The 26,188-nt window shown below is 41.4% G+C and overlaps 1 protein-coding gene across 3 annotated transcripts in view; it reads left to right on the top strand.

Moving 5' to 3' along the window:
- CFAP54 (cilia and flagella associated protein 54) overlaps nt 1–26,188 on the top strand; it is a 615,020-nt gene that overhangs the window by 570,021 nt on the left and 18,811 nt on the right. For 2 of the 3 annotated variants that reach the window (XM_077265521.1, XM_077265523.1), the window contains 4 exons: nt 3,698–3,796; nt 12,254–12,395; nt 14,099–14,278; nt 16,689–16,891. In XM_077265521.1, the coding sequence (XP_077121636.1) occupies nt 3,698–3,796; nt 12,254–12,395; nt 14,099–14,278; nt 16,689–16,891 (624 nt within the window). The remainder of the gene's footprint in view (nt 1–3,697; nt 3,797–12,253; nt 12,396–14,098; nt 14,279–16,688; nt 16,892–26,188) is intronic. The other variant, XM_077265522.1, reaches the window with a different exon arrangement.

The following is a 26,188-nucleotide window of genomic DNA, read 5'->3' as shown; positions in this document are numbered from 1 at the left end:
GGTCGGCACACGGCTCCGCTCTGTTAGGGTGGTAGGACCCACTACGAGGTTTGCCGTGACGTGGCAGTGGGCTTCATACAGTCTGATCAGAATGTTAAAGGGCCACTGTCACTCCCTCCAGCCGTTATAAACTAAAAGAGCCACCTTGTGCAGCAGTAATGCTGCAGTCTAACAAGGTGGCTCTTTTAGTTTTTGATTCAGTTATTACCTCAATAAAGCGTTTTAAAAATTGGCCACAAATACCAGATTTTGTACCTGGAGGCGGTCCGAATCGTCCTCTATGAAGCTCCCAACGGCCGTCACTCTTCTCTTCAGGGGCGATGGTCGCCGCCCCCTTCGCGCTGTTTCGTCCTAAATCCGGTGCCTGCGCTGTGCGTGCCTGCCTGGGGCCTGCGCAGTGTTCATTGTCAGTCACAGCTCAGATGCCGGGTGCCTGACTGCGCCTGTGCGGGTAGTGCGGCCACCCTGTTGCTGAATCCCCGCCCCGCACTGTGTTATTCATTATGCACAGTGCGGGGCTGGGGTTCCTGGGCATGCGCACTGCGCTGTTTAGACGCTCCCCAGCTCAGATGCTCCCCAGCTCAGACGCTCCCCAGCTCAGACGCTCCCCCAGCTCAGACGCTCCCCCAGCTCAGATGCTCCCCAGCTCAGACGCTCCCCTAGCTCCCCCGCCTTCCCAGGAACCCCAGCCCCGCACTGTGCATAATGAATAACACAGTGCGGGGTGGGGATTCAGCAACAGGGTGGCCGCACTGCCCGCACAGGCGCAGTCAGGCACCCGGCATCTGAGCTGTGACTGACAATGAACACTGCGCCTGCCCCAGGCAGGCACGCACAGCGCAGGCGCCGGATTTAAGAAGAACAGCGCGCAGGGGGCGGCGACCATCGCCCCTGAAGAGAAGAGTGACGGCAGTTGGGAGATTCATAGAGGACGATTCGGACCGCCTCCAGGTACAAAATCTGGTATTTGTGGCCAATTTTTAAAACGCTTTATTGAGGTAATAACTGAATCAAAAACTAAAAGAGCCACCTTGTTAGACTGCAGCATTACTGCTGCACAAGGTGGCTCTTTTAGTTTAGAACGGCTGGAGGGGGGTGACAGTGGCCCTTTAAACTAAGAACCTCATGTTCAGTTATACATATTTTTGCCAAGAGGCTTTAGATCATTGTATGATTTTTGGAGGTGCTGTCCTTTCTCTTTTTTTGAGCACTTTTTAGCTATTGTTTTGTCACTTTAAGTGTCCATCTTAGGACTCATTCAGGCGTTTGTTTTTTTCTCATGCGTGAAAATCGGACACAATTGGGATGTTAATAGTGTCTGAGTTTTTCCACGAACCTAAAGACTTGCATTGGCAAGTTTCATCCATGACTGGGTTCTAAATTGGACAGGTCTGCTCTGTTTTTGTAGACGCTTAGTCCACAAAAATACGGACATGTTTATGTGCTCTCATTCTTCACAAAGATTAGTCCATCTAATGTGGCCAGTCCATGTATGGCTAATCCGCCAATCTTTCCACGCAGAATTCTTGGCAATAATTAGCTACTTATTCTCACTGATCTTTTTTTCAGTGTGAAATTTTCTTTCGTACATGAGCAGGGATTCTAACTCTCATTCACATGTATTGGATGCAGAAAGTTTGTAGATCTTTTGTGGATTTTTACACAGAATCCACTTTGAAATGCAACGTAATGTTCAGAACATGTGAACGAACGCCAAGGATAGTCGCACATGGCAGATTTGCTGTAAATTGGGGTTTTGCCTACAGCACAAGCATTGGTATGTTCAAGCTTTCTTTAACAGAATGAGGAAGTTCCACCCATTTGTGTGAAAACATGATCCATGCATGAGCTGAACTTAAAGAGGTTGTTGGCCACTTTCTTTTCTTAGTGCAGCTTTCCTCACAAACCGTTCGGCAATTCTGTCCATAAATGGCTGCTTTTCTATTGTTGGAGGATGATGGACAGGTCTGGTCGTATGCTACCTCATCAGCAGTCATTTCATGGACAGAATACATCTTTATATGTGCAGGACATATTTTTATGCCTTTGAGAATTGCGATGGGAGAAAAGTAGACTTTCAGTGATTAGGATTTAGCAAAGTTCAACATAGTTGTAAACCATGGCACTTCAATACACTAAGAAAAATTGCAGGAGAAAATGAAGGTGGATGGTTTCACATGTGGCACAAAAGGTCAAACTGTTAGAAACTGAATCCATATACTATGGTTAAAGGGGCTGTCCCATAGCGTAGTAATAATTTACTCTCTTAGACAGCTCAAAACATAACAATTTTCCCATTTAAATCAATAAAGAAAACCTTTCTGTGTTTAGGTATTGCTCTTATATACCTGTTATGGTGCCCCTTTCCCATCAATGTTCTTATAATTCTCTTACCACATCCACCTAAAATGTCCAGTGCTATTGAGAACAATTTTATATTTTTATCTGAGATTTTAACTGGCTGACATCCACAATGGCAGGAATCAGTCCACCGTGATGTTGCAAGATATGGCACTGACAGGTTATCAAAATAATAGCAGGGGGCACCATATTAAGTATTTAACAGCAATATGTGGACACAGAAGATTTTATTTAAAGTGGGATAATATATACTGCATATATTGTTTTTAAATGCATGTATTTGGGGCTGAAAATCATTTATGCAATTTTGTTTTATTAAAAATGTTGCACCGTTACAAGCTCTCTATTTCCCTGTACATACAACTGTGATGTGGTCTATAGACATACATCTGCTGAGAGCAGCTAAAAAAAAACAGTCAGAATGAGCTTATTGGTGGATTCTCAATTAAAGGGGTTATCCAGGCTAAAAAACTATCCAATGCTGGCTCGGAGCGGCCACTGTCCGCTCCTGCTGGTGATTCAGCTGCTCCATGTCAACAGAGCAACTGTTTCTCTTCCAATCTGCTCCATCGACCAGCATGATTGCCAACGTCATGCTGATTGATACCCGGCTTTCTGCAGTTATACAGCAGCTATCAATCAGCATGACATCAGCATCCACACCTTCTCAACAGAGCAGAGTGGAAGAGAAGCCACTGATCTGTCGACATAATGTCAGCGGAAGCCACAGAATCACTGGCAGGAGCGGTTAGTGACCACTATGTACCGACAGAGATCTTCGTTAGCAACTACCTGCCTGTTGATTCTTAGGTCCACAGTAAAAAAATATTAGAAAAAATTGGAGTCCTGCTCAACAGGACTGGATTTTCATGCTGAGCCAGACCCCAATTTTTTCTATTATCCTTGATGTGAGGCCAGGGTGAGGCCGGTATCTGACCTCCAGGTGGATGAGCATAGAGCAACTGGGTGAGCTAGAATCAAGTTTTTATAAAAAAAATAATATAGTTCTTGATAACCCCTGCAAGTCATTCAGCAGCCAGCAATAAGCACTGCAACAGATAGGCTATAAAAGACAACATTTTTAATGAAACCCAATTGCAAAGTTGATTTTAAGCCAAAAATACATGCATTTAAGTAAGAAAAAATGATCTCCAAAAGTGGACAACCCCATAAATGGTTTCAACTGAAAACTTCATATCTCTTGTCTGATCTGAGAGAATAAATTTATGTTTATTTATGGGACATGCTCTTTAATAGGGTGATGAGTAAAATTGGTAAGCCCATGAAAGACTACATGTATTTGGTGTCAACATAACATCTTTATTTTTTTTTCTAGGTGGATAAAGTGATGGAAAAAGACGGAGGAGGGAAAACAGTGAGCCCACCAGAATTATTCAGATTGCTTGCATGGATTGCTGTCAGAGCTGCCACGCAGGTGCTTGTCATGCTTTCACATTTTATTTTTACTAGTGTAATAAATGTCTGATACAGCAATACTTTCTTAAGGAATCCATACTGACTTTGATGCAGTCTCTGACATTTGGCAATAAGGTCCAATAAGATGTCCTCTATGTCTAGTTCGGTTCTGTTATATCCAAAAGATCACCTGTACACCTCTATTGAACCTAGAACAAAAATGCAAATTTACCCTATCTATTTTGTTGCCTCATCTCTGAACCCTTCGTTTTCTTTCTCAATCTTTTTGCTTTTGTTATTAAGTTCCAGGATTATTTTTTTCTGCAATGTTTGGCTCTTTATTTTTTGAATCTTTAGTTTTTTTCAATGATGTGTTTATGATTTCTGTGACCGCATCCTTCTATCCTTTTATCTTATTGCTGCTTTTTACTTTATCTTTTTCTTTAAACTTTTTTTCTAATAAATGTTGTATTTTTATAATGTTAGAAATAAGACATTTGTAGTCTGTCTGTTCCCTATTCAAGTGGACTTTTTGGGTTTTATTTGAATATAGATGTCTCTTTGCTTTACCATACACATTATTCTCAAATTTCACATTTATTGGACTGCTTCTGTATAGCACATCTTTCACTTTCATACAGAGCCAAAGAAAATGCCTCAACTTCTCTAATCAATGTCAAAAGTCTTTTTTGTGCTGTAGACAACTAGTGTTTTATGCTTGTTATGGTATATTTTTGCATTTTGATTCAATAGTTGTAAAATAATATATATATACAGTGGGGCAAAAAAGTATTTAGTCAGTCAGCAATAGTGCAAGTTCCACCACTTAAAAAGATGAGAGGCGTCTGTAATTTACATCATAGGTAGACCTCAACTATGGGAGACAAACTGAGACAAAAAATCCAGAAAATCACATTGTCTGTTTTTTTATCATTTTATTTGCATATTATGGTGGAAAATAAGTATTTGCTCAGAAACAAACAATCAAGATTTCTGGCTCTCACAGACCTGTAACTTCTTCTTTAAGAGTCTCCTCTTTCCTCCACTCATTACCTGTAGTAATGGCACCTGTTTAAACTTGTTATCAGTATAAAAAGACACCTGTGCACACCCTCAAACAGTGTGACTCCAAACTCCACTATGGTGAAGACCAAAGAGCTGTCAAAGGACACCAGAAACAAAATTGTAGCCCTGCACCAGGCTGGGAAGACTGAATCTGCAATAGCCAACCAGCTTGGAGTGAAGAAATCAACAGTGGGAGCAATAATTAGAAAATGGAAGACATTCAAGACCACTGATAATCTCCCTCGATCTGGGGCTCCATGCAAAATCCCACCCCGTGGGGTCAGAATGATCACAAGAACGGTGAGCAAAAATCCCAGAACCACGCGGGGGGACCTAGTGAATGAACTGCAGAGAGCTGGGACCAATGTAACAAGGCCTACCATAAGTAACACACTACGCCACCATGGACTCAGATCCTGCAGTGCCAGACGTGTCCCACTGCTTAAGCCAGTACATGTCCGGGCCCGTCTGAAGTTTGCTAGAGAGCATTTGGATGATCCAGAGGAGTTTTGGGAGAATGTCCTATGGTCTGATGAAACCAAACTGGAACTGTTTGGTAGAAACACAACTTGTCGTGTTTGGAGGAAAAAGAATACTGAGTTGCATCCATCAAACACCATACCTACTGTAAAGCATGGTGGTGGAAACATCATGCTTTGGGGCTGTTTCTCTGCAAAGGGGCCAGGACGACTGATCCGGGTAAATGAAAGAATGAATGGGGCCATGTATCGTGAGATTTTGAGTGCAAACCTCCTTCCATCAGCAAGGGCATTGAAGATGAAACGTGGCTGGGTCTTTCAACATGACAATGATCCAAAGCACACCGCCAGGGCAACGAAGGAGTGGCTTCGTAAGAAGCATTTCAAGGTCCTGGAGTGGCCTAGCCAGTCTCCAGATCTCAACCCTATAGAAAACCTTTGGAGGGAGTTGAAAGTCCGTGTTGCCAAGCGAAAAGCCAAAAACATCACTGCTCTAGAGGAGATCTGCATGGAGGAATGGGCCAACATACCAACAACAGTGTGTGGCAACCTTGTGAAGACTTACAGAAAACGTTTGACCTCTGTCATTGCCAACAAAGGATATATTACAAAGTATTGAGATGAAATTTTGTTTCTGACCAAATACTTATTTTCCACCATAATATGCAAATAAAATGATAAAAAAACAGACAATGTGATTTTCTGGATTTTTTTGTCTCAGTTTGTCTCCCATAGTTGAGGTCTACCTATGATGTAAATTACAGACGCCTCTCATCTTTTTAAGTGGTGGAACTTGCACTATTGCTGACTGACTAAATACTTTTTTGCCCCACTGTATGTAGTATTGCTTATACTAGTTTGCTTAGATTTTATATATATATATATACAGTACAGAGCAAAATTTTGGACACACCTTCTCATTTGAAGAAGATTTTAATGTATTTTCATGACTGTAAATTGTAAATTCACAATGAAGGCATCAAAACTATGATTTAACACATGTGGAATTATATACTTAGCAAAAAAGGGTGAAACAACTGAAATTATGTCTTATATTCTAGGTTCTTCAAAGTAGCCACCTTTTGCTTTGATAACTGCTTTGCACACTCTTGGCATTCTCTTGATGAGCTTCAAGAGGTAGTCACCGGAAATGGTCTTCCAACAATCTTGAGGGAGTTCCCAGAGATGATTAGCACTTGTTGGCCCTTTTGCCTTCACTCTGTGGTCCAGCTCACCCCAAACCATCTCGATTGGGTTCAGGTCTGGTGAGTGTGGAGGCCAGGTCATCTGGCGTAGCACCTCATCACTTTCCTTCTTGGTCAAATAGCCCTTACACAGCCTGGAGGTGTGTTTGGGGTCATTGTCCTGTTGAAAAATAAATGATGGTCCAACTAAACGCAAACCGGATGGAATAGCATGCCGCTGCAAGATGCTGTGGTAGCCATGCTGGTTCAGTACGCCTTCAATTTTGAATAAATCCCAAACAGTGTCACCAGCAAAGCACCCCCACACCATCACACCTCCTCCTCCATGCTTCACGGTGGGAGCCAGGCATTTAGAGTCCATCCATTCACCTTTTCTGCATGAGACACGGTGGTTGGAACCAAAGATCTCAAATTGGGACTCATCAGACCAAAGCACAGATTTCCACTGGTCTAATGTCCATTCCTTGTGTTCTTTAGCCCAAACAAGTCTCTTCTGCTTGTTGCCTGTCCTTAGCAGTGGTTTCCTAGCAGCTATTTTACCATGAAGACCTGCTGTACAAAGTCTCCTCTTAACAGTTGTTGTAGAGATGTGTCTGCTGCTAGAACTCTGTGTGGCATTGACCTGGTCTCTAATCTGAGCTGCTGTTAACCTGCGATTTCTGAGGCTGGTGACTCGGATAAACTTATCCTCAGAAGCAGAGGTGACTCTTGGTCTTCCTTTCCTGGGGCGGTCCTCATGTGAGCTAGTTTCTTTGTAGCGCTTGATGGTTTTTGCAACTGCACTTGGGGACACTTTCAAAGTTTTCCCAATTTTTTGGACTGACTGACCTTCATTTCTTAAAGTAATGATGGCCACTTGTTGTTCTTTACTTAGCTGCTTTTTTCTTGCCATAATACAAATTCTAACAGTCTATTCAGTAGGACTATCAGCTGTGTATCCACCAGACTTCTGCACAACACAACTGATGGTCCCAACCCCATTTATAAGGCAAGAAATCCCACTTATTAAACCTGACAGGGCACACCTGTGAAGTGAAAACCATTCCCGGTGACTACCTCTTGAAGCTCATCAAGAGAATGCCAAGAGTGTGCAAAGCAGTCATCAAAGCAAGTCATGTGTTAATTCATAGTTTTGATGCCCTGAGTGTGAATGTACAATTTTCATAGTCATGAAAATACAGAAAAATCTTTAAATGAGAAGGTGTGTCCAAACTTTTGCTCTGTACTATAAAATGTATTGCTAGGAAATTTGGAGACGTCAGAAGTTTCTAGACTAAAAGAACAATTTACATTTTACTCAAAAATATAACTATGAAGAGAAAAATCTGACAAACTGGACATTTTGCAGGTGTCTCTTAATTTTTTCCTGAGCTGTAGGTTGTTTCTATTTAAAAGTTTATTATGCTTAATTTAATTTTAAGAACTTTAGATTACCCCTTTTTTCACAGTAGTAAAGAGGGGGAATGCGTGTTTCAGGAAGAGGCCAAAATGTGTGTGCATGTGAAAATTACAATATATTTAAAGGCAATCTATCAGCAGGTTTTTACTATGTTATCTGAGAGCAGCATGACATAGGGGCTGAGTGTCTGATTCCAGCGATGTATCACTTTCTGGGCTGTGTGATGCTGTTTCAATAAAATCAGTGTTTTATAAGCAGATTATCATTACAAGACTAGGTGTCTCGTGCTTCCTAGTCAACTGCTCTGTATAACCTCACCCTCACTGATTGGCAGCTTTCTGAGTACTCTGTACATTGACAGAAATCTGCCAGTCAGTGGTGTGGGTGGGCTTATACAGGACCCAGCATTCTGAGCTCTGATAGATCGGCAGCAGATTAAACAGTGACTGTATCAAAATGACAGCATGCAGACCAGCAAGTGATGCATCTCTTGAATCAGGGTCTCTACCCCTACATCATGCTGCTGTCAGATTACATACCAAAACCATGGAGTTATGGAGTTATTTAATTGAGTACTGTCTTCCTCCCTTGTGACATACTGTGTTTCCAGCAGTAGTGTGACCTATGTCCTCTTCTTCATATTACAGTACATGTTTTATTGTTTGTAAAAGTCCAAATGACTGTTCCTGTCCATGGTGCTGAAATCTCTGTATATATACGGCAGTAAAAGGTGAGCTATTCGCTGCGGTAGATGGTGAAACGACTACATCTGCATCGGCCAATAACTTCATTTTTTTTGCAAAACGTAATAAATGGATGAGTAAATGACATGACACATTTCTAGCGTTGATTTCTGGCTGCATAAACTTATTTCATCCAGGAAGGGACAAGCCATGACCTTCTCATTGATTTCGAAGTAGAGTGTTTGTTATTTGGACAGTCAGATAAATGCATGTGAAAAGACAGTGAAGCTTTGCTTCAGAAGACATGCGGGGCTGAGCTAGACAAGACCCTCTCCTGGGAGCCCGCAAGAGAGATTGTCTGCTGTGAAGACATCTGCTTGGTTTGCAGTCGTAGAACAATACTATTTTTATATGCCTACATGTTATAAAAAAGAAAAAACCTCTCTCACATAAGGGGATATTAAATCTATTTTCATGCGCGTATTCCACGGTATCTATTTTTAAATTCTTGGAATCTTTGAAAGTCATTTACATATTGCTGTACAGCTTGTAAAAGATTGTGCCTTTTTTCATGGAAACAAGTCTGTGAGATATTAGTCTGCTGGCAGTATAAGCAGCATCTGTTCGTGTACAGGGTCTCTTGGAAATTTTATGATCACACCAGATTTTATGGGTTGGCATAATATCCTATAATCAGATTTGTGAACATTACAGGGGAAAACCTGTTTTCCTTCTTCCTACATCTAAACGTTATTTAGTGCCGTGGTACGCTAGGAACGGGAGCATTTGTCACCAGGAAGATTTCTTTCTTCACTGCGTTCTCTCCACCCTGATAGATGGCTGATGGAAATAACCGGCTCTTCTTTTCTTCAGCCGTGCACGGACTCGAATATAGTGCCATTGCTCCAACTTCAGTGAAAATCATTTTTGTAAACGAAGATGTTTAATGACTCCGAAATTTCAAAGAGACAGAGTTGTGTTTATTTACAGTCCGAAAAACTTCATTATTCTTCAGTACAGTAAATAATATACCCCAAAATGCTCAAAAATTCATTGCAATTTATCAGCTGAAAAAAACTCAACTTAGAATTCTGATTGCCAATTTGAGTGTTTAATATTAAGGCTGATAAAGAAACAGATAAAGAGCTTAACATTACCCTCCCGTAGGAACAATAATTCTTCTTGACATGTCAAAGAGACAGGACAAAGCAGCAACCAACACTTAATAATTTGAAAATACCCATTTTTTTAGCCTGAAGATTTTCAGCTAAAACTAATCACCCACCTTAGGACTATATATGTGCCTTAAAGTGAATATTGTCCATTTAACCCAATGGTTTTTTTTTTAGGTCAAACATTTCATACTGTTTCTAATATATAGTGATTAGCTCTATTTTGGTATACTGCTCCAAATGGCAAATATAGTCTTCATTTATATACATTGTCTAGCAGAAAAAAAAACTTGCCTTTTTGCCTATAGCAAGCAGTCACAGTGCAGTTTTAACTTTTTGAGAGCACTTTAGTAGAGATGGGCGAACCTGAACAGTGAAGTTTGGCGTCCGTACCGAAGTTCCCATGCTCTCAAAAGACAGCATGAGCCCGCAGCTATGATCGGAGGTATAAAGTTTACCTCTGGTCATTGGGGTTGGCTGATGGGACTACTGCTCCCATCAGCTGAAGCCTGCTGCTGCTAATAGCAGTGAGAGAGCAGGAGCGGCTGATGGGAATATTTATCATCCGGCACCAGCGCTGTAAATAAATAATTAAATAAAAAAATGCTGCAAGTTTCCCTGTATTTTTGATAACCAGCCAAGCAAAACTGCAACCCTAAGCTGTCAGCGTTAGCAAGGCTGGTTATCAAGAATAGAGAGGTCCCCAGTCTGATTTTTTTTAATTATTACAGCACCAGATTTTTTTTTTACCTCTGCAGTGGTATCACTGATGTCTGTTCCCGGCGTGTTTGTAGAATATTTGCAATCTGCAGTCTTCTGCTGTTCTTGGCGCCACTCCAGTCAGCTTTTGCACTTTGTGACCTGCCAGATCGGTCCAGTGTTTGCTGGGCAGACTGGAAGTCACTTTTCAATGTAAGTCTATTAGAGTCAGAACGAGTGCCTCATAGACTTCCATTGAGCGCTTGTGATTTTTAGCAGTGACTTCTAATCAATCAGAAGCTGCCATCACAAGATGGCGGAACATTACCGGAGTGGCGCCGGTGACAGTAGATAACAGCAGATGGTAAGTACCGTATATTACTAAGGCCAGGATATGGACATTAGTGATACCACTTCGGCAGTGAAATAAAGTCCTCTTGCTTTATTGCAGTCATCATATTATATAGCACCGTGCACTTACGATTGCTCATTTTGCCCTTGCACCTAGCTAGCTCTTCTGTTTTCCATTAGGTCTATGACATCACATGATTAAAAACTGACTAGCTGAATCCATATAAGGTCTATGTAGAAATAGGAGGTGAATTTTCCCTTCATGAGTCATGAGTCACTGCAATTGTCCCTGACAGGGGAAGGAGCAGAGGATCTGAGTCAGGAGGTGAAGAGGGGGAAGACTCATTCAGGGAAAAGAGATTTCATGTTTCTACTCAGAACAGATAAAACAGAAGAATTAGCTTTGTAGAAAGGCAAAATGAGTCATTGTAAGTACACGCGGTGCTATATAATATGATGACTGCAATATATTACGAAAACGTTGATGGTAGGAGGATGATTGCTTCTTTAAACATTTAGGTGAAAAACCAAAAGGTGGTCACAGGTGGACATTGACTTTAAATCTCATGTAAATAACATTTTGTTCACTCCTTTTTTTTTTCTACTTTGTACAGGATGACTTGTTGATTCATCTGCATCATTCCTAATTTTCTTACACTGTATATAACTGCGTAATTTATCTCTCTTTTTGCCTAAAAGCAAATAAGTGTTACGTGTTCTTGTTTTATAAAGCTGAAAATGGACCTCAAAGTGCAAAAGTACACAAACACGTTTCTAGTGACGCAGTTTCGTTAAGGTGGTAGATAGCACGCATTGACTGAGTGAAAGACAAAGTTCTCAGATTGATTCCAACATCCATTAAACAACTAATTATTTTCTGAAAGAAACAACCGATTCTGCCAACAAGAGATTGATACGAAATACTATTTAGCCAGAAAATGATGTTAGGCATTGTTCCATGGAGCTATGTTTGTATTGCTCGTGTTGTGAATGATATGGGTCCAAAGATCTTTGTGATTAAGCAAAGAAAAAATGATGAGATTGTACTCAGCATGTACTATGAAGAAGACAGCAGAGGTATCGCCACCAATACAGCCTTGATGAGAAGTAATGCTGGATTATAAAAACGATTGCTAACTAGAGACAGGAGTTACAGTCCCTGTCAGGAGAAAGATATTACCTTTCTTGTACACTGCCAGTAAATTGCTCTGGGCAGGAAAGTTCAGAAGCATTGTGAAATCTTAGCCTCTCCAGAAAGAACATTAACAAACAGAAAATTACCTGTCTATCGGGATGTCTTGCTGTGAACCTCCTCGGTAAACTCATTACTCCTTTTAGTTTATCTAGTAAAATAAGTTAGTTTACTAACTTTCACTTTTCAAGTCCACGTCGTTGGCTTATACATGTTTTAATATATGTACAGGTGGCTACATCCATGTTGGCGTATAAGCAGTTAATAGGAGAGAAGGATGTTAATGTTCAGGCTACAAAGACTAAACTGCACCAGCACATCCCAACATTTGCTCCTATGGATCTTTTAGCAATTTACAAGAAATACTTACATGGTAAGTACAATAGAGTTACAAGGTCTTCACTGGAAGAAAGCGTTCCTAAAAATCTGATCACTTCATCACTGGCCTAGAATAGTTTTTTTTTCTCTAAGGATATGTTCACACTGAGTCTTTTTGCTGGTTTTTTTTAAGCAGACTTCATGATGATTTGAGGAGTTTTGACTTTTCAAGGATGATTTGGAGGGTATCTACTCCGTTTATGTTCCAAAAAACTCTGTGTGCACATACCCTTAGGCTGTGTTCATATACAGCTTTTTTGCTGTGTTTTTTTTCTGCAGCCCAAATTTGCTCTCTTGGCAGTAAAAACGCTGTATTTTTTGTCAATTTTGCAGCATTGTTGATGTATTTTATTTTTGTGTGCTGATTCTATGATTCCAACAAAATCACCTAGAAAACGCATCAAAAACGTTTTTGTAGCTTTTTTTTAACATTCTCATTACCTTCTATTTGTGAAAAAAAGTAGCAAAAATCTTGAAAGAATTAACATGATGCAGATTTTAAAAATGCTGCAGTTCCCATATTCAGTCAGGAAAAAAAACAAGCGTGCATGAGATTTGTGAAATCTCATAGGCTTTGCTGGTAATGTAAAAAGCAACTTTTAATTTGTATTAAAAAATCGCAGCAAAAATGCTGCAAAATCTCTGCATGTGAAGCATAGCATGAAATTGTAAATCTGGACTTGGCATTTTGTTTTTCACAAGATTGCAGCTTCCAGGTATAGCTCAGGAGCACTGTTCTCATAGGTTAGCAGATTTATGACCACAGACCACATCAAAGTTCAATGTCTGTGAACCAAAAGCTTGTAAAAGCCAAATGTTGCAAAGATTTTAAGTGAAGTCAAATAGCAAAAACGATGTTTAGCCCCAAATACATGAATTTAAAGGAGTTGTCCGGTCTAGAATAAGTTTGCAGTCACCCTGTGTGACTGCAGACCTGTGAAGCTTCACATAGCCCTCACTACACACTGTGAGGATCCTCCGGGAACAGCAGTCATGTGATCACAATTATGCTATTGGCCAGTGTTCCCCAACTCCAGTCCTCAAGAGCCACCAACAGGTCAGGTTTTCAGGATTTCCTTAGTATTGCACAGGTGATAATTACATCACCTGCACAGGCAATAATTACATCACCTGTGCAATACTAAGGAAATCCTGAAAACATGACCTGTTGGTGGCACTTGAGGACCGGAGTTGGGGAACATTGCTATAGGCAAACTCCCGGCCAGAATCCGACTAGACTGTTTCACTGCAAGTGTACAGTATTTAATTCAATTTATGGTAATTGCACTGCTTTTGTTGGTCGATACAGTAGTTAAATGCTAAATTCATGTTGACACTACAGGCTGCAGCTTTTCTTGTACTTTTCAGATGTTTTGGTATGGTTGCAAGTTGAAGTTGTATTATGCCTAAGGAAATTGTGCACTTTTCTCATCCTCAGTTTCTCATTCTGGGCCAAACACTAAAAGTAGAGGAAACATTTAGAACCATTACAAAAATTATGTAGCCTCATGTTTGTTGTATTTTTTAGAATTATAAGTGTTGCTGGTTGGATGCCAGTTAGTAAATGCCCACTGTAATAAAAATGCTAAACTAATCACCATGCTGACATAACAATCATCAACGCACAAGTGACAGCTATTAATACCTGGGGAGACTGATTGCTTCTGTACTTTTTCTTGTGATTGTTGTAATTCACAGATTGTTGCTCCACAGATAATCGACCCAACAGTGCTGTCAAAGAAGAACTTGCTGCTGAAAGTCCTCTAGAAGGAAATAAAAGACTTGAAGATAGTCTTCCAATAGATATGTTGTCTTGGGTTCATGTCATCAGATATCATAATCACCTAATGAGACTTAAAAATCTGCTCACAATGACAGGTAAATGACCATATGCTATTAATTTATTTGTAGACACTAAATCCTGATCAGACTGAGCCAAGTCTATGCCATATGTCCATGTGTGGTCCACTCTTATAAAAGGTTTACAACCTCTGTGATGAAACTAATGAAGCATAAGGGTTAACATCTGAGAGCTGGTACTTCTTTGGTGTCCTCATGCTACTGTCCTGGTGTAAAACAGGACTTGGCTTACTACCTCCTATGAAAACAGTCTGTAAGCCATGACCTGTTTACCATGTGAGGTGACATCATAGAGAGAAGGAGGGGGTGTTCTCGGAGAGCTTTGCAGCTAAGAGGCCTACTAGGAAAACTACATTGCCTCCTTCTTGTCACGTGTCAGGTAAGATCTTGAGCAACAACTGGATTTACATAGTAAAAATCAGTTACTACAGTCAGGGACAGTTTTAGACAAAGTGGGGCCCCAAATGTTGACATGCTGTATTGCACCATCACATAAGCCTTTATTTTGCATTTACATGCCCTCAGTTCAGGCCGTTAAAAACAAGATCAACAATGTTGAAGTCTTTCGGTGCTTGTTTCCCGGCCTATTTACACCGCCTGAGGAAGAATGATGGGCACAGAATGATCACTAATAGATCCATCTGTCCTGATACAGTATCCTGTAATTTGCAGCACATCGGCAGTTTGCATCGGGCGATGTGCTGCTGAGAACAATGATTTTTGTTCCACCTTAAACAATCCAATCACCCGATGAATGAGCACCATTTTGCTCATTTGTTGAATGATTGATGATATGTTTACACCTTTGAGATCACGTTTGCGCTTCCGGGATTTATAAATGTGGATGTTACTTAAACTCTGTATGTGACACACACATGTACACAGAGCACATAGGAATACTGATGGTTAGATAAGTAGACCTACGCACACTGTAGAATACTTACCAGTCTGTATCCTCTTCTTGAGGTCTTGTAGACTGCCACAGGGTAGAAGACTTGTGGTGACATCAAGGTCACATTAAGTGAAGAAGGATGAAGTGAATGAATGCAGTAACACTGGGGTAATGTCCTGACGCTGAACAGCAGCTGTGAGGACACAGTATAGATTATAAACCTATGAAAGTGAGGATGGATGGCCAGATCCCAGAACAAGAGAAGATGCAGAGCGCAGGTCAGTAGTACACGCCTGACTGCTTCTACCTCTGCTATCGCTGATGGAACTATAAATAACTGCAAGAGCATTGCAGAACAGAAGTAAAGATGCACTTACACTATGTCTGCCTCTTCTGCTGTGGGAAGCAGTGCCTAGTTTATTTGTATTGTAAGCTCCATCGCGGAGGCAGAAGTCTGGCATGTACTATGACCGTGCTCTCTGCATGTTCGCTGACTGCCAGTAGTGAAATCGCATGCAACCCTGAAGACTCCTTAGAGCATAGACTAGAAGGGACAAGCAGGGGGCCCCTCTGTGTCTGGGGGCCCTAGGCAGCTGTCTAGTCTGCCTGGCCATAATGCCGGCCCTGACTACAGTAAGTGCTTCACTTTGTTAATCAAGGTCATCATTTTTTGGTGTCTGGAAACTTGCTTGATGGCTCAAAACAGGCAGGTCCAGATATGGAAATCGCTCATACAGTATAGAGGGTAATCCCTCACTTCTTGAGCAATATCTAATTGTAAAACATGCATTTACTAAAAACTCAAAAGTGTGTCAAACTAAGATCATTAATGTCTTTTCTGGATGACATTCCTCTACGAAGTGCCAACCTATCTCAAGTTGCTTCCTGCAGGACTTGAATAGCACTTTGCTACTGTGATTTTTCCTACTGGATTCCGCTGGAAATGTGTGTGGCAAGCACACTCTAGCGCAGAAATCTCCAACCTATGGCACGGAAGCTACATGTGGCTCATGGCCCATATTATGTGGCTCTCGGCTGCCTGCCAGATTGGTATGTTAGCACCTGTTCTAGCAAACAGCTATTAATAGCAGGTCTCCAAATGGTGGCTTCAGTGAGTATCCCCACACTTAGGAGCAGATCTGGATGTGCATATACTGGGCTTTGGGTGGAGAGAATATACAAGTCTGGTAAGTTATGGTGGGCTGAAGACTGGAAGATACTGCCAGTCAGAGAAGTGCCTCAGTCTACCTTCCGTGGGAAAGCTTTGGCTATCATTATACCAGTAATGGGGTCTCTGGGTGTCACTAATGTGGGTGACTTGAGAGAGAGCTGGATGTCACAGCTTGAGGGATCTAGATGTGGTTTATGACTTTGTCTAAGATGTGAATGTGGCTCTCAAGGTAGGAAAGGTCTAGCGTGACACTCAACATAGCCTACACTTGTGACTCCAGAAACATTTATACTTAACAGTTACAGATAGAATAACTAATGTTAAATTACAGTCGTGCTTTAATATGTGTAAATATCTTTTTACAGATTTTGATGAAGGGAAAATGTCTGCCACTGATACACTGTACACATCTGTCTTTGATAATGGGATTACACTGCGCTATGTGGAGATGCACCTGTTTCTCAAGAAGTATCTTGATTCTTATTCCCCATGCTGTGTGAATGACTTTCCTGCAGAACTACTGTGGGGGCTAGATCATAAAACAACAGGCTTTTATACTTCATCTAAGGTATTTTACGCTATCTGTACCTGACTATTCTTATGTAGGTAAAATAAGAGTTTCATATATGAATCAAACATTTATGTTGCGTTCGAAAGGTAGAAACAAGTTGTATTCATTTAAAAGAATTCTTAAAATATTCATCAGTAATTTATTATGTAAAAATTAGTGATGAGCGAATAGCATTGTTGCTCGGGTGATCTCCGAGTATTTGTTAGTGCTCGGAGATTTAGTTTTCGTCGCCTCAGCTGCATGATATACGGCTGCTAGACAGCCTGAATACATGTGGGAATTCCCTAACAAACAGGCATTCCTCACATGGATTCAGCCTGTCTAGCAGCCGTAAATCATGCAGCTGAGGGGACGAAAATGTAATCTCCGAGCACTAACAAATACTCGGAGACCACCCGAGCATCAATGCTATTCGCTCATCACTAGTGGAAATGTGTATTCTTAAATGGGTTGTCCGGTCTAAAATGAAAAGTCTGCAGTTACTCTGTGTGACTGCAGACTTTGAAGTGCGGCCTCTCTCAATACACCTGTATAGAACGAGACTACACGCACCAGACGGTTTCTGCAGTATGGATATGGCATATATCACCGCCACTCCTGGCTTAGAAACTGCCGAATCCTCACAGTGCACACTGGGGGGATTCTAGTCTGCAGTCACTCTATGTGACTGCAAACTTTTCTTTTCAGATCACACAACTTCTTTAAGGTGTTATCCAGATCCTAAATATGAATGGCCTGTTTTATAAAATCAATAGCACATATGAAAATAAGAAACTTTGTAATATATCTTATCAGAGAGATCTGCTTCTTTCTCCTCCTGGATGGATTATTTATTCTCAAAGTTCTCCATTCACAGGTAAAATCTGACTTGATTACCAGTAAATGCAGATTTTTATGTTACTGAGATAGGAGATGACGGTTGTGGCTGATTATCTATCTCCGTAATGTAAAAATCTGTCTTTACTGAATACAGATTTTATTTGCGTATTGAGACTTTTGAAAATGAGTGATCGCTCGAGAAGGACAAAGAAGAAGGTTTTTCGGGTAAAAAGTAAGACAAAGTTTCTTATTTTCACGTATACTATTGATTTACAAGGGGAAAAAATAAAAGATGGTTACTCTTTAATATAGACTATCAACAAGGGCGTAGATATTGCATGTGCAACTGCACAACCGTTCAAAGGAGGATGGCCCAGTGATTTTGACAGGCACCGATGCTTTGCCTGGTTTTTGTAGGTTTATATTAGTTATATCAGACACTACTATGTTCATTATCTACCTGTGTAAACATATCTGAATTAATCTCCCTGTTTAGACAGCATCCCTCTAAATATCTGAATGTGTTCACTAGATGCTTATGTGTATATATTTAATATCCTTATATAGAAATTATCTCCCTGTGTAGGCAGAGTCCCTATCAGCATCTGAATGTGCTTAATAGTTAGGCTGGGTTCACATTACGTTAGTGGCGTCCGTTAGAAGGACTACGTTACACAGCGGCATAACGCGGTGTAACGTAGTCTAACGCCGCCATTGACTCCAATGTCGGACGGATCACTAGCGCCCGCCCACATTGGGCGTGCAATAGGGATGTGCCATCATTGAGTGACGGACCCAGAGACGAGGGCTGCAGCGTTTCCGGGTCCGTCACTGCTAGGGCAGATAGAGCTAGCAGATGCTCTATCTGCGCTAGCGGGCAGCCATACCGGCACTTACGTTTACAGCAGCCCGTTACCGTATGTGTTGAACGGGCTGCTGTAAACGTAATGTGTACCCAGCCTTACCTTAAATATTTAATTTATTTTTCTTGTAGCATATCTTACCTGCTAAAGAAGAAACTGTATCAATGAGCCATAGGATGCACTACTATGAGTATGTGTACAAAAATTTCCTCTACCTAAAGATCTAAGTGATCAATTTCTTCTTTACAGGCATTGTGTACTGGTACATGGAGACGCCTCTACATGTATGTGATACTTGTGGTCACATGCAAACTACACTCATCTGGCTACTCTCCATTCACTACTGTTATGAGAAGTCCAACAAAACCAAAGAAAATACAATGCTTTTACAGCATGCATGTTTTCAAGTCATACTCCGGCTCAGTTTTCTGTTTTTTTTTATTATGAGAAGTCAACTGTCACAATCCATTTTTGGAGGCATGACAGCTCTGGTTCCATTATGATTTAAATGTAGCTTTTTTCCTTTCAGCCCAGCAAGGGTTAATGTCAGTTTCCCTTGCTGGCAGTGTACTACAATTGCAGAGTTGCTAGATCAGCTGATGTGGGTGGTGACCACTCCCACCATCCTTTAAATAGTCCCCTAATGCATCAGCTGACTGATGGTGATAGAGCAATCTATGCTGACCAATCCTATAGTAAGGAACTCTCTGGCTGCAGTGGTAAATCTGCTGGTTTCGTGGAGTTGGTCCTGGTGCTTTTCTTCTGCTGTGCAGTGCTTTGCAGCAGAGAAAGTTATGAAGCTGAGTTTGGTGTTTTTACCTTGTCTATCTCATGTTTGTCACTGTCCCCTGTGTTGTACCATCTGCAGTGGTGAGGCTAGCGCCCTTGCTGGCCAGTGCACTAGCCAGGGCAGTGCCAGATGACAGCGAGGTACGAGGTTCCTTACGGTGGCGGGGGGAAGGATCCACTTAGGGCGTTAAGGGAGTGCAGGGACAGGCTCAGGTTGGAGCTCAGGAGGTGTCCATCATTCCTTATCGGTAGGGCCTTCCTCTCCCCATTCCCATCCCGTTGAGTGTGTGTTGTGCCGTCCACTGTCCAACCCCCTGTTGGGTCGTTACATTCCACGACATCAATTGAGTCTAGTTGGTAAATCGCATACATGCGCAATGCACATTGTAACAATTCAGCAGTCACATAGAGTGACTGAAGACATTTTTCCAAAGTTAGGACAACCACTTTAAGCCTTGCCCTTCGGGATCATATATGCAGGATGTTGCAGTGTTAATTTACTCCGTATAGCCCCATGTTAGATATGAGGAAATATATAAGCCGGATGTAAGATTCTTAACCCAGCACCATTCCCCAAGATCTAAGCTTAGCCACCGAATATTGCAAATACAATGCAAATTCTTCATTTGTGCTTTTCAGATTCTGGACATTTTTGATCATACACATGAATTTTCTAGTTCACCTGCAAACTAAAAACTAAACAGCATCTGTTTGGAAACCTACGATGCTTCCTGAAATCAGGCTTTTCTGACGGAAATAGATATTTACACAAACATGGTATTCTGGGTTATACAATGGAAAAAAGACATATGTGATTTACCACCTAGGTATAATGTAATTCCGTTGGGGTTGGTGGAGTTACTTTACAAAAACACTTCTATTTTCTATCTCTGTAGAGAATATAGCTTTGAGGTGTAAAATCGAATTAGCTAAATATAACCTATAGCAATGGTTCCTTGCTAATGATTCAACTAAATGTCATCCCTCTCCTAATAAATCAGTTTTTTTTAATTATTGCTATGTTTACATAAATCTGGGAATTTATTTTCCTAGAGAAAATGTTGTTACCTTAGCAACTAGCGAGTAATTAAGCTTTTTTTTTCTTTCTACTAGCTGTGTGCTTGGGAAACATCATTTTCTGTTTAAAGCAATTAAATGACATGTGAATGCTAACTAAAATATACACACTGTCTTCTGCTCTGAGCGTTACAATTTCCTAAATGCTAGCGATGACCTTACCATCTGTTTCCGTAAATGGGGTGCCAGCTGAAGCTTCAATAGTGATAGGATTACAAAGCTGACATTCTTTATGCAGCACATTTTAAAAGGAATCGACCTTCTTCTGCCAGAAAGCTTCATATTCTCAATTAATATATGTTTAAGTATACAAAAATTACACATAGGATCAGAAGAAATGACTTGGAATCTGGCTGGGATTTAATGCATGTTTTCCACCTCGGCAGAAGAATTGTTCCCGTACTGACCTCCTGAAATAGTTGGCTTAAGTCGAAGGAGGAACGTGATCTGAATGAACAAATAGATTTTCATATTGTAATGTCTGACTTGCATATTGTTCTGTGTCTTAGAGAAAGTGCATTGTCTTCTATTACTACTGGACTGTGATTATTTCAGAAGAATATATACCAAATGTCATCAGGGGTCAAAGCAATATTTTTGTCACATATGACTTTTTAAATCAAATATATTATATTTTCAGGACAGTAATAAGTTTATTTTTATATATCACCACTAAATATTGATGTACAAAGAGGCATAGAGTGTACATTTAAAGAGATATTGCTTGGTTAGGGGTTCACAGCTATGTTCCTTACAATTATCAATTTATTAGTCACCTTCTTATGAATTCTTCTTTGGGTTTCCTCCAAAAATTTGTCACATTTTCATACTAGGGGACTCTTTATTAATTATCTCCATGAAAAAAACACTTCTTTATAATGAAAAAAGACCAACTGAGAGTGACATCACAATGATGTCCTGTGGCTAGAAAGCAAAGTATGGGTGTTAGGTGCTCATGCCTAGCACAGGTTGGCTTCTACTTTGATCATAATGATGTTTCCTTAGGATAGGTCATCAATATCCAATTGGTGGAGATCCCAGTCCTGCCACCCTGAAAGATCAGAAAGATAACCTCCAGCGGTGGCTGGATGTAAACTGTGAGGCATAAGCTGGAATAGCTCTGTATGTTTAATGCTCATTCCTGCAGCTCACTTGTTTAGTGGCCATTCCCCGGTACCGCAGCTCACTTGTTTAGTGGTCGTTCCTGAGTTCTGCAACTCACTTGTTCAGCCGTCGTTCCTCGGTAGTGCAGCTCACATGTTTAGCCACCGTTCCTCAGTAATGTATCTCACTTATTTAGTGTCCATTCCTCAATACTGTAGCTCACTTGTTTAGTGGACGTTTCTCCATACTGCTGCTGTCTTATTTAGTGGCCTTTCCTTGGTACTGTAGCTTGCTTGTTTAGGGAGCGTTCCTCAGTACTACAGCTGACTTAGTGGCCTTTCATCGATACTGTATCTTGCTTGGTTTAGTGAGTGTTCCTCAGTACTACAGCTCACTTGTTTATTTGCTGTTTCTTGGTACTGTATCTCACTTGTTTAGTCATCGTTCCTCAGTACTGTAGCTCACTTGTTTTGTGGCTGTTTCTCGGTACAGCAGCTAAATTTTTTAGTGACCTTTCCTCGGTAATGTAGCTTGCTTGCTGAGTGAGTGGTCTTCGGTACTACAGCTGACTTGTTTAGTGGCCTATCCTCAGTACCTTGTATCTTGCTTGTTTAATAAATGTTCATCAGTACTACAGCTCACTTGTTTAGTTGCTGTTCCTCGGTACTGTAGCTCACTTGTTTAGAGGCCATCTCCCAGTACTGCAGCTTACTTGTTTAGTGGCTGTTCCTCAGTACTGCAGCTCACTTGTTTAGTAACCTTTCCCCAGTACTGTAGCTTGATTGTTTAGTGGTCATTCCTCTGTGCTGTAGCTCACTTGTTTAGTGTCTATTCTTCAGTACTGCAGCTCACTTGCTAGTGGCCATTCTTCTGTACTGCAGCTCGCTTGTTTGAGTGCTCCTCGGTACTGCAGCTCGTTTGTTTAGTGGATGTTCCTCAGTACTGCAGCTCACTTGTTTAGTGGCCGTTCCTTAGACTGTAGCTCACTTGTTTAGTGGCCATTCCTTGGACTGTAGCTCACTTGTTTAGTAGCCGTTCCTCGATACTGTACCTCACTTGTTTAGTTTAATAGTCATTACTCAGTACTGCCGCTCAATTTTCAGTGGCTCTTTCTCAATACTGCAGTTCAGTTGTTTAGTACCTCAGTACATCTCACTTACTAGTTAAACTGTAGTACCAGGGAGCAGCCATTAAATAGTGTATGGAGCCATCCTGTTCCGCTTCTTCACACCATTTACATCCGGCTGCCGGCTAAGCTCATAATGGCTGATTGGATGGAGTACCAAGTGTCAGATCCTCCGATCTGATATTGATGACTTATTCTCTGTATATACAATACTTTGAATGATAAAATACATTTACAGTGCCTTGCGAAAGTATTTGGCCCCCTGGAACTTTTCAACCTTTTCCCACATACCGTGCTTCAAACATAAAGATACCAAATGTAAATTTTTGGTGAAGAATCAATGACAAGTAGAACACAATTGTGAAGTTGAACAAAATTTATTGGTTATTTAAAATTTTTGTGGAAATTCAAAAACTGAAAAGTGGGGCGTGCAATATTATTCGGACCCTTTACTTTCAGTGCAGCAAACTCACTCCAGAAGTTCATTATGGATCTCTGAATGATCCAATGTTGTCCTAAATGCCTAATGATGATATAACAATCGACCTGTCTGTAATCAAGACTCCGTATAAATGCACCTGCTCTGTGATAGTCTCAGTGTTCTGTTTGAAGCACAGAGAGCATCAGGAAGACCAAGGAAGACCAAGGAACACAACAGGCAGGTCCGTGATACTGTTGTGGAGAAGTTTAAAGCCGGATTTGGATACAAAATGATTTCCAAAACTTTAAACATCCCAAGGAGCTCTGTGCAAGCGATCATATTGAAATGGAAGGAGTATCATACCACTGCAAATCTACCAAGACCCGGCCTTCCCTCTAAACATTCATCTCAAACAAGGAGAAGACTGATCAGAGATGCAGCCAAGAGGCCCATGATCACTCTGGATGAACTGCAGAGATCTACAGCTGAGGTGGGACAGTCTGTCCATAGGGTACTGTCACACAGTGCAATTTTGATCGCTACGACGGCACGATCCATGACGTCGCAGCGATCGTATGATTATCGCTCCAGCGTCGTAGACTGCGGTCACACGTTGCAATCATGGCACTGGAGCGATGCCGAAGTCCCCGGGTAACCAGGGTAAACATCGGGTTACTAAGCGCAGGGCCGCGCTTAGTAACCCGATGTTTACCCTGGTTACCAGCGTAAACGTAAAAAAAACAAACAGTACATACTTACATTCCGGTGTCTGTCCCCCGGCGTTCTGCTTCTCTCCACTGTGTCTGCGCCAGCCGGAAAGCACAGCGGTGACGTCAGACGTCACCGCTGTGCTTGCTTTCCGGCCGGCAGGCGCTCACAGTGCAGAGAAGCTGAGACGCCGGGGACAGACACCGGAATGTAAGTATGTACTGTTTGTTTTTTTTACGTTTACGCTGGTAACCAGGGTAAACATCGGGTTACTAAGCGCGGCCCTGCGCTTAGTTACCCGATGTTTACCCTGGTTACAAGCAAACACATCGCTGGATCGCTGTCACACACAACGATCCAGCGTTGTCAGCGGGTGATCAAGCGACGAAAGAAAGTTCCAAACGATCTGCTACGACGTACGATTCTCAGCAGGATCCCTGATCGCTGCTGCGTGTCAGACACTGCGATATCGTAACGATATCGCTAGAACGTCACGAATCGTACCGTCGTAGCGATCAAAATGGCACTGTGTGACAGTACCCATAGGACAACAATCAGTCGTACACTGCACAAATCTGGCCTTTATGGAAGAGTGGCAAGAAGAAAGCCATTTCTCAAAGATATCCATAAAAAGTGTTGTTTGCAACAAGCCACCTGGGAGACACACCAAACATGTGGAAGAAGGTGCTCTGGTCAGATGAAACCAGAAAATCGAACTTTTTGGCAACAATGCCAAGCAATATGTTTGGTGTAAGGGCAACACAGCTCACCACCCTGAACACACCATCCGCACTCTCAAACATGGTGGTGGCAGCATCATGGTTTGGGCCTGCTTTTCTTCAGCAGAAACATGGAATGGTTCACAAATAAACTTATCCAGGTGTTAGAATGGCCAAGTCAAAGTCCAGATCTCAATCCAATTGAGAATCTGTGGAAAGAGCTGAAAACTGCTGTTCACAAACGATCTCCATCAAACCTCACTGAGCTCGAGCTGTTTGCCAGGGAAGAATGGGCAAGAATTTCAGTCTCTCAATGTACAAAACTGATATATACATACCCCATGCGACTTACAGCTGTAAGCGCAGCAAAAGGTGGTGCCACAAAGTATTAAGCTAAAGGGGCCGAATAATATTGCACGCCCAACTTTTTAGTTTTTGAATTTCCACAAAAATTTAAAATAACCAATAAATTTCGTTCAACTTCACAATTGTGTTCCACTTGTAGTTGATTCTTCAACAAAAATTTACATTTGGTATCTTTTATGTTTGAAGCATGATATGTGGGAAAAGGTTGAAAAGTTTAAGGGGGCCGAATACTTTCGCAAGGCACTGTAACTTGTACCAGCCAGATTCTATTGGTTTTTGCACCTTTTTAGTAAAATAATATCTGTACCTAAATAATATTGGGCAGAAGCTTCATGTAAAACTACAAGCACAACGTCGCTAACAATGTGCACATAGTTGGCATCTCTATAAATGAAAGAAAGGATAAGAAGGTTCTATTTTTTATGCTTCTCCACATTTTGTCCCGTACAAAATGGAAAAATAACCTCTCTGGTATAACAGGAAAGCTATAAAAAAATTTGGATGGGCCCAGAAGTAAAAAATTAAAACATCAAACACAGAGCAAAGCTTCTGGACTGTGCCTATTTGAAGGCATGTGGAGTCCCAGCAGCTTCCTATTCTATACTTCACTGTATTAGTGTCATGACTGTTGTGAGGTGTCCCAGGACCAGTGGCTCCTTCCCTGTCCCTAACGCTAGGGGCGCCCTAGTTCGCCCTGCTCCCCAGATTACTTCTGATGGTGAAAACATCGGGGCCGCGTACCTTGTTTTAGCTCCTGAATCTGCTCTCAGTCTGTACTCTTCCCCCACCCAGGGAAGAGGGAAGTGTACCGTAATACACTAACCAGACTTAACAAGGTAATGTGAACAGGGATAACGGAAAATACCAAACATACAAATATACACATATAACAGAGGTATGCATGGGGAAGTGGAGGATGAGATTAAACCAAAGTAGAAGGGAATTATCACACACTCAGAACCAAGCCACAGTCACAGATAAATCTACCAACCCCTTACTCAAATAACCACCAACAACAACCTCCAAGTCATGCAGCAAAAGCTAGCTCTGACAGTGTATGCTTAGCAGGACCCAGATTATATAGGAGATGGGAGTGGCAAACTGCACAGCTGAGAGCCTTAGCTCCAGGAGCTCTCAACAGAGCAGATTAACCTCTGCACTTCCCAAAGAAATGTACACTTTAATAAGAAGGTGAAGTGCTTCTACTGCATGCAGAGTAGAGAAATCAGATGATGTGGTCTTCAGGATCCTTTCTGTCATGGTAAACTTGTGACAATTAGAGAGATTTCCCCTTAGAAAAAG

Source organism: Ranitomeya variabilis, chromosome 5 (genome assembly GCF_051348905.1).
Source record: "Ranitomeya variabilis isolate aRanVar5 chromosome 5, aRanVar5.hap1, whole genome shotgun sequence".
NCBI classification, from domain to species: domain Eukaryota; kingdom Metazoa; phylum Chordata; class Amphibia; order Anura; family Dendrobatidae; genus Ranitomeya; species Ranitomeya variabilis.
Note: the sequence above shows the minus strand (reverse complement) of the source record. Positions and strands in the feature narration are given on the sequence as shown.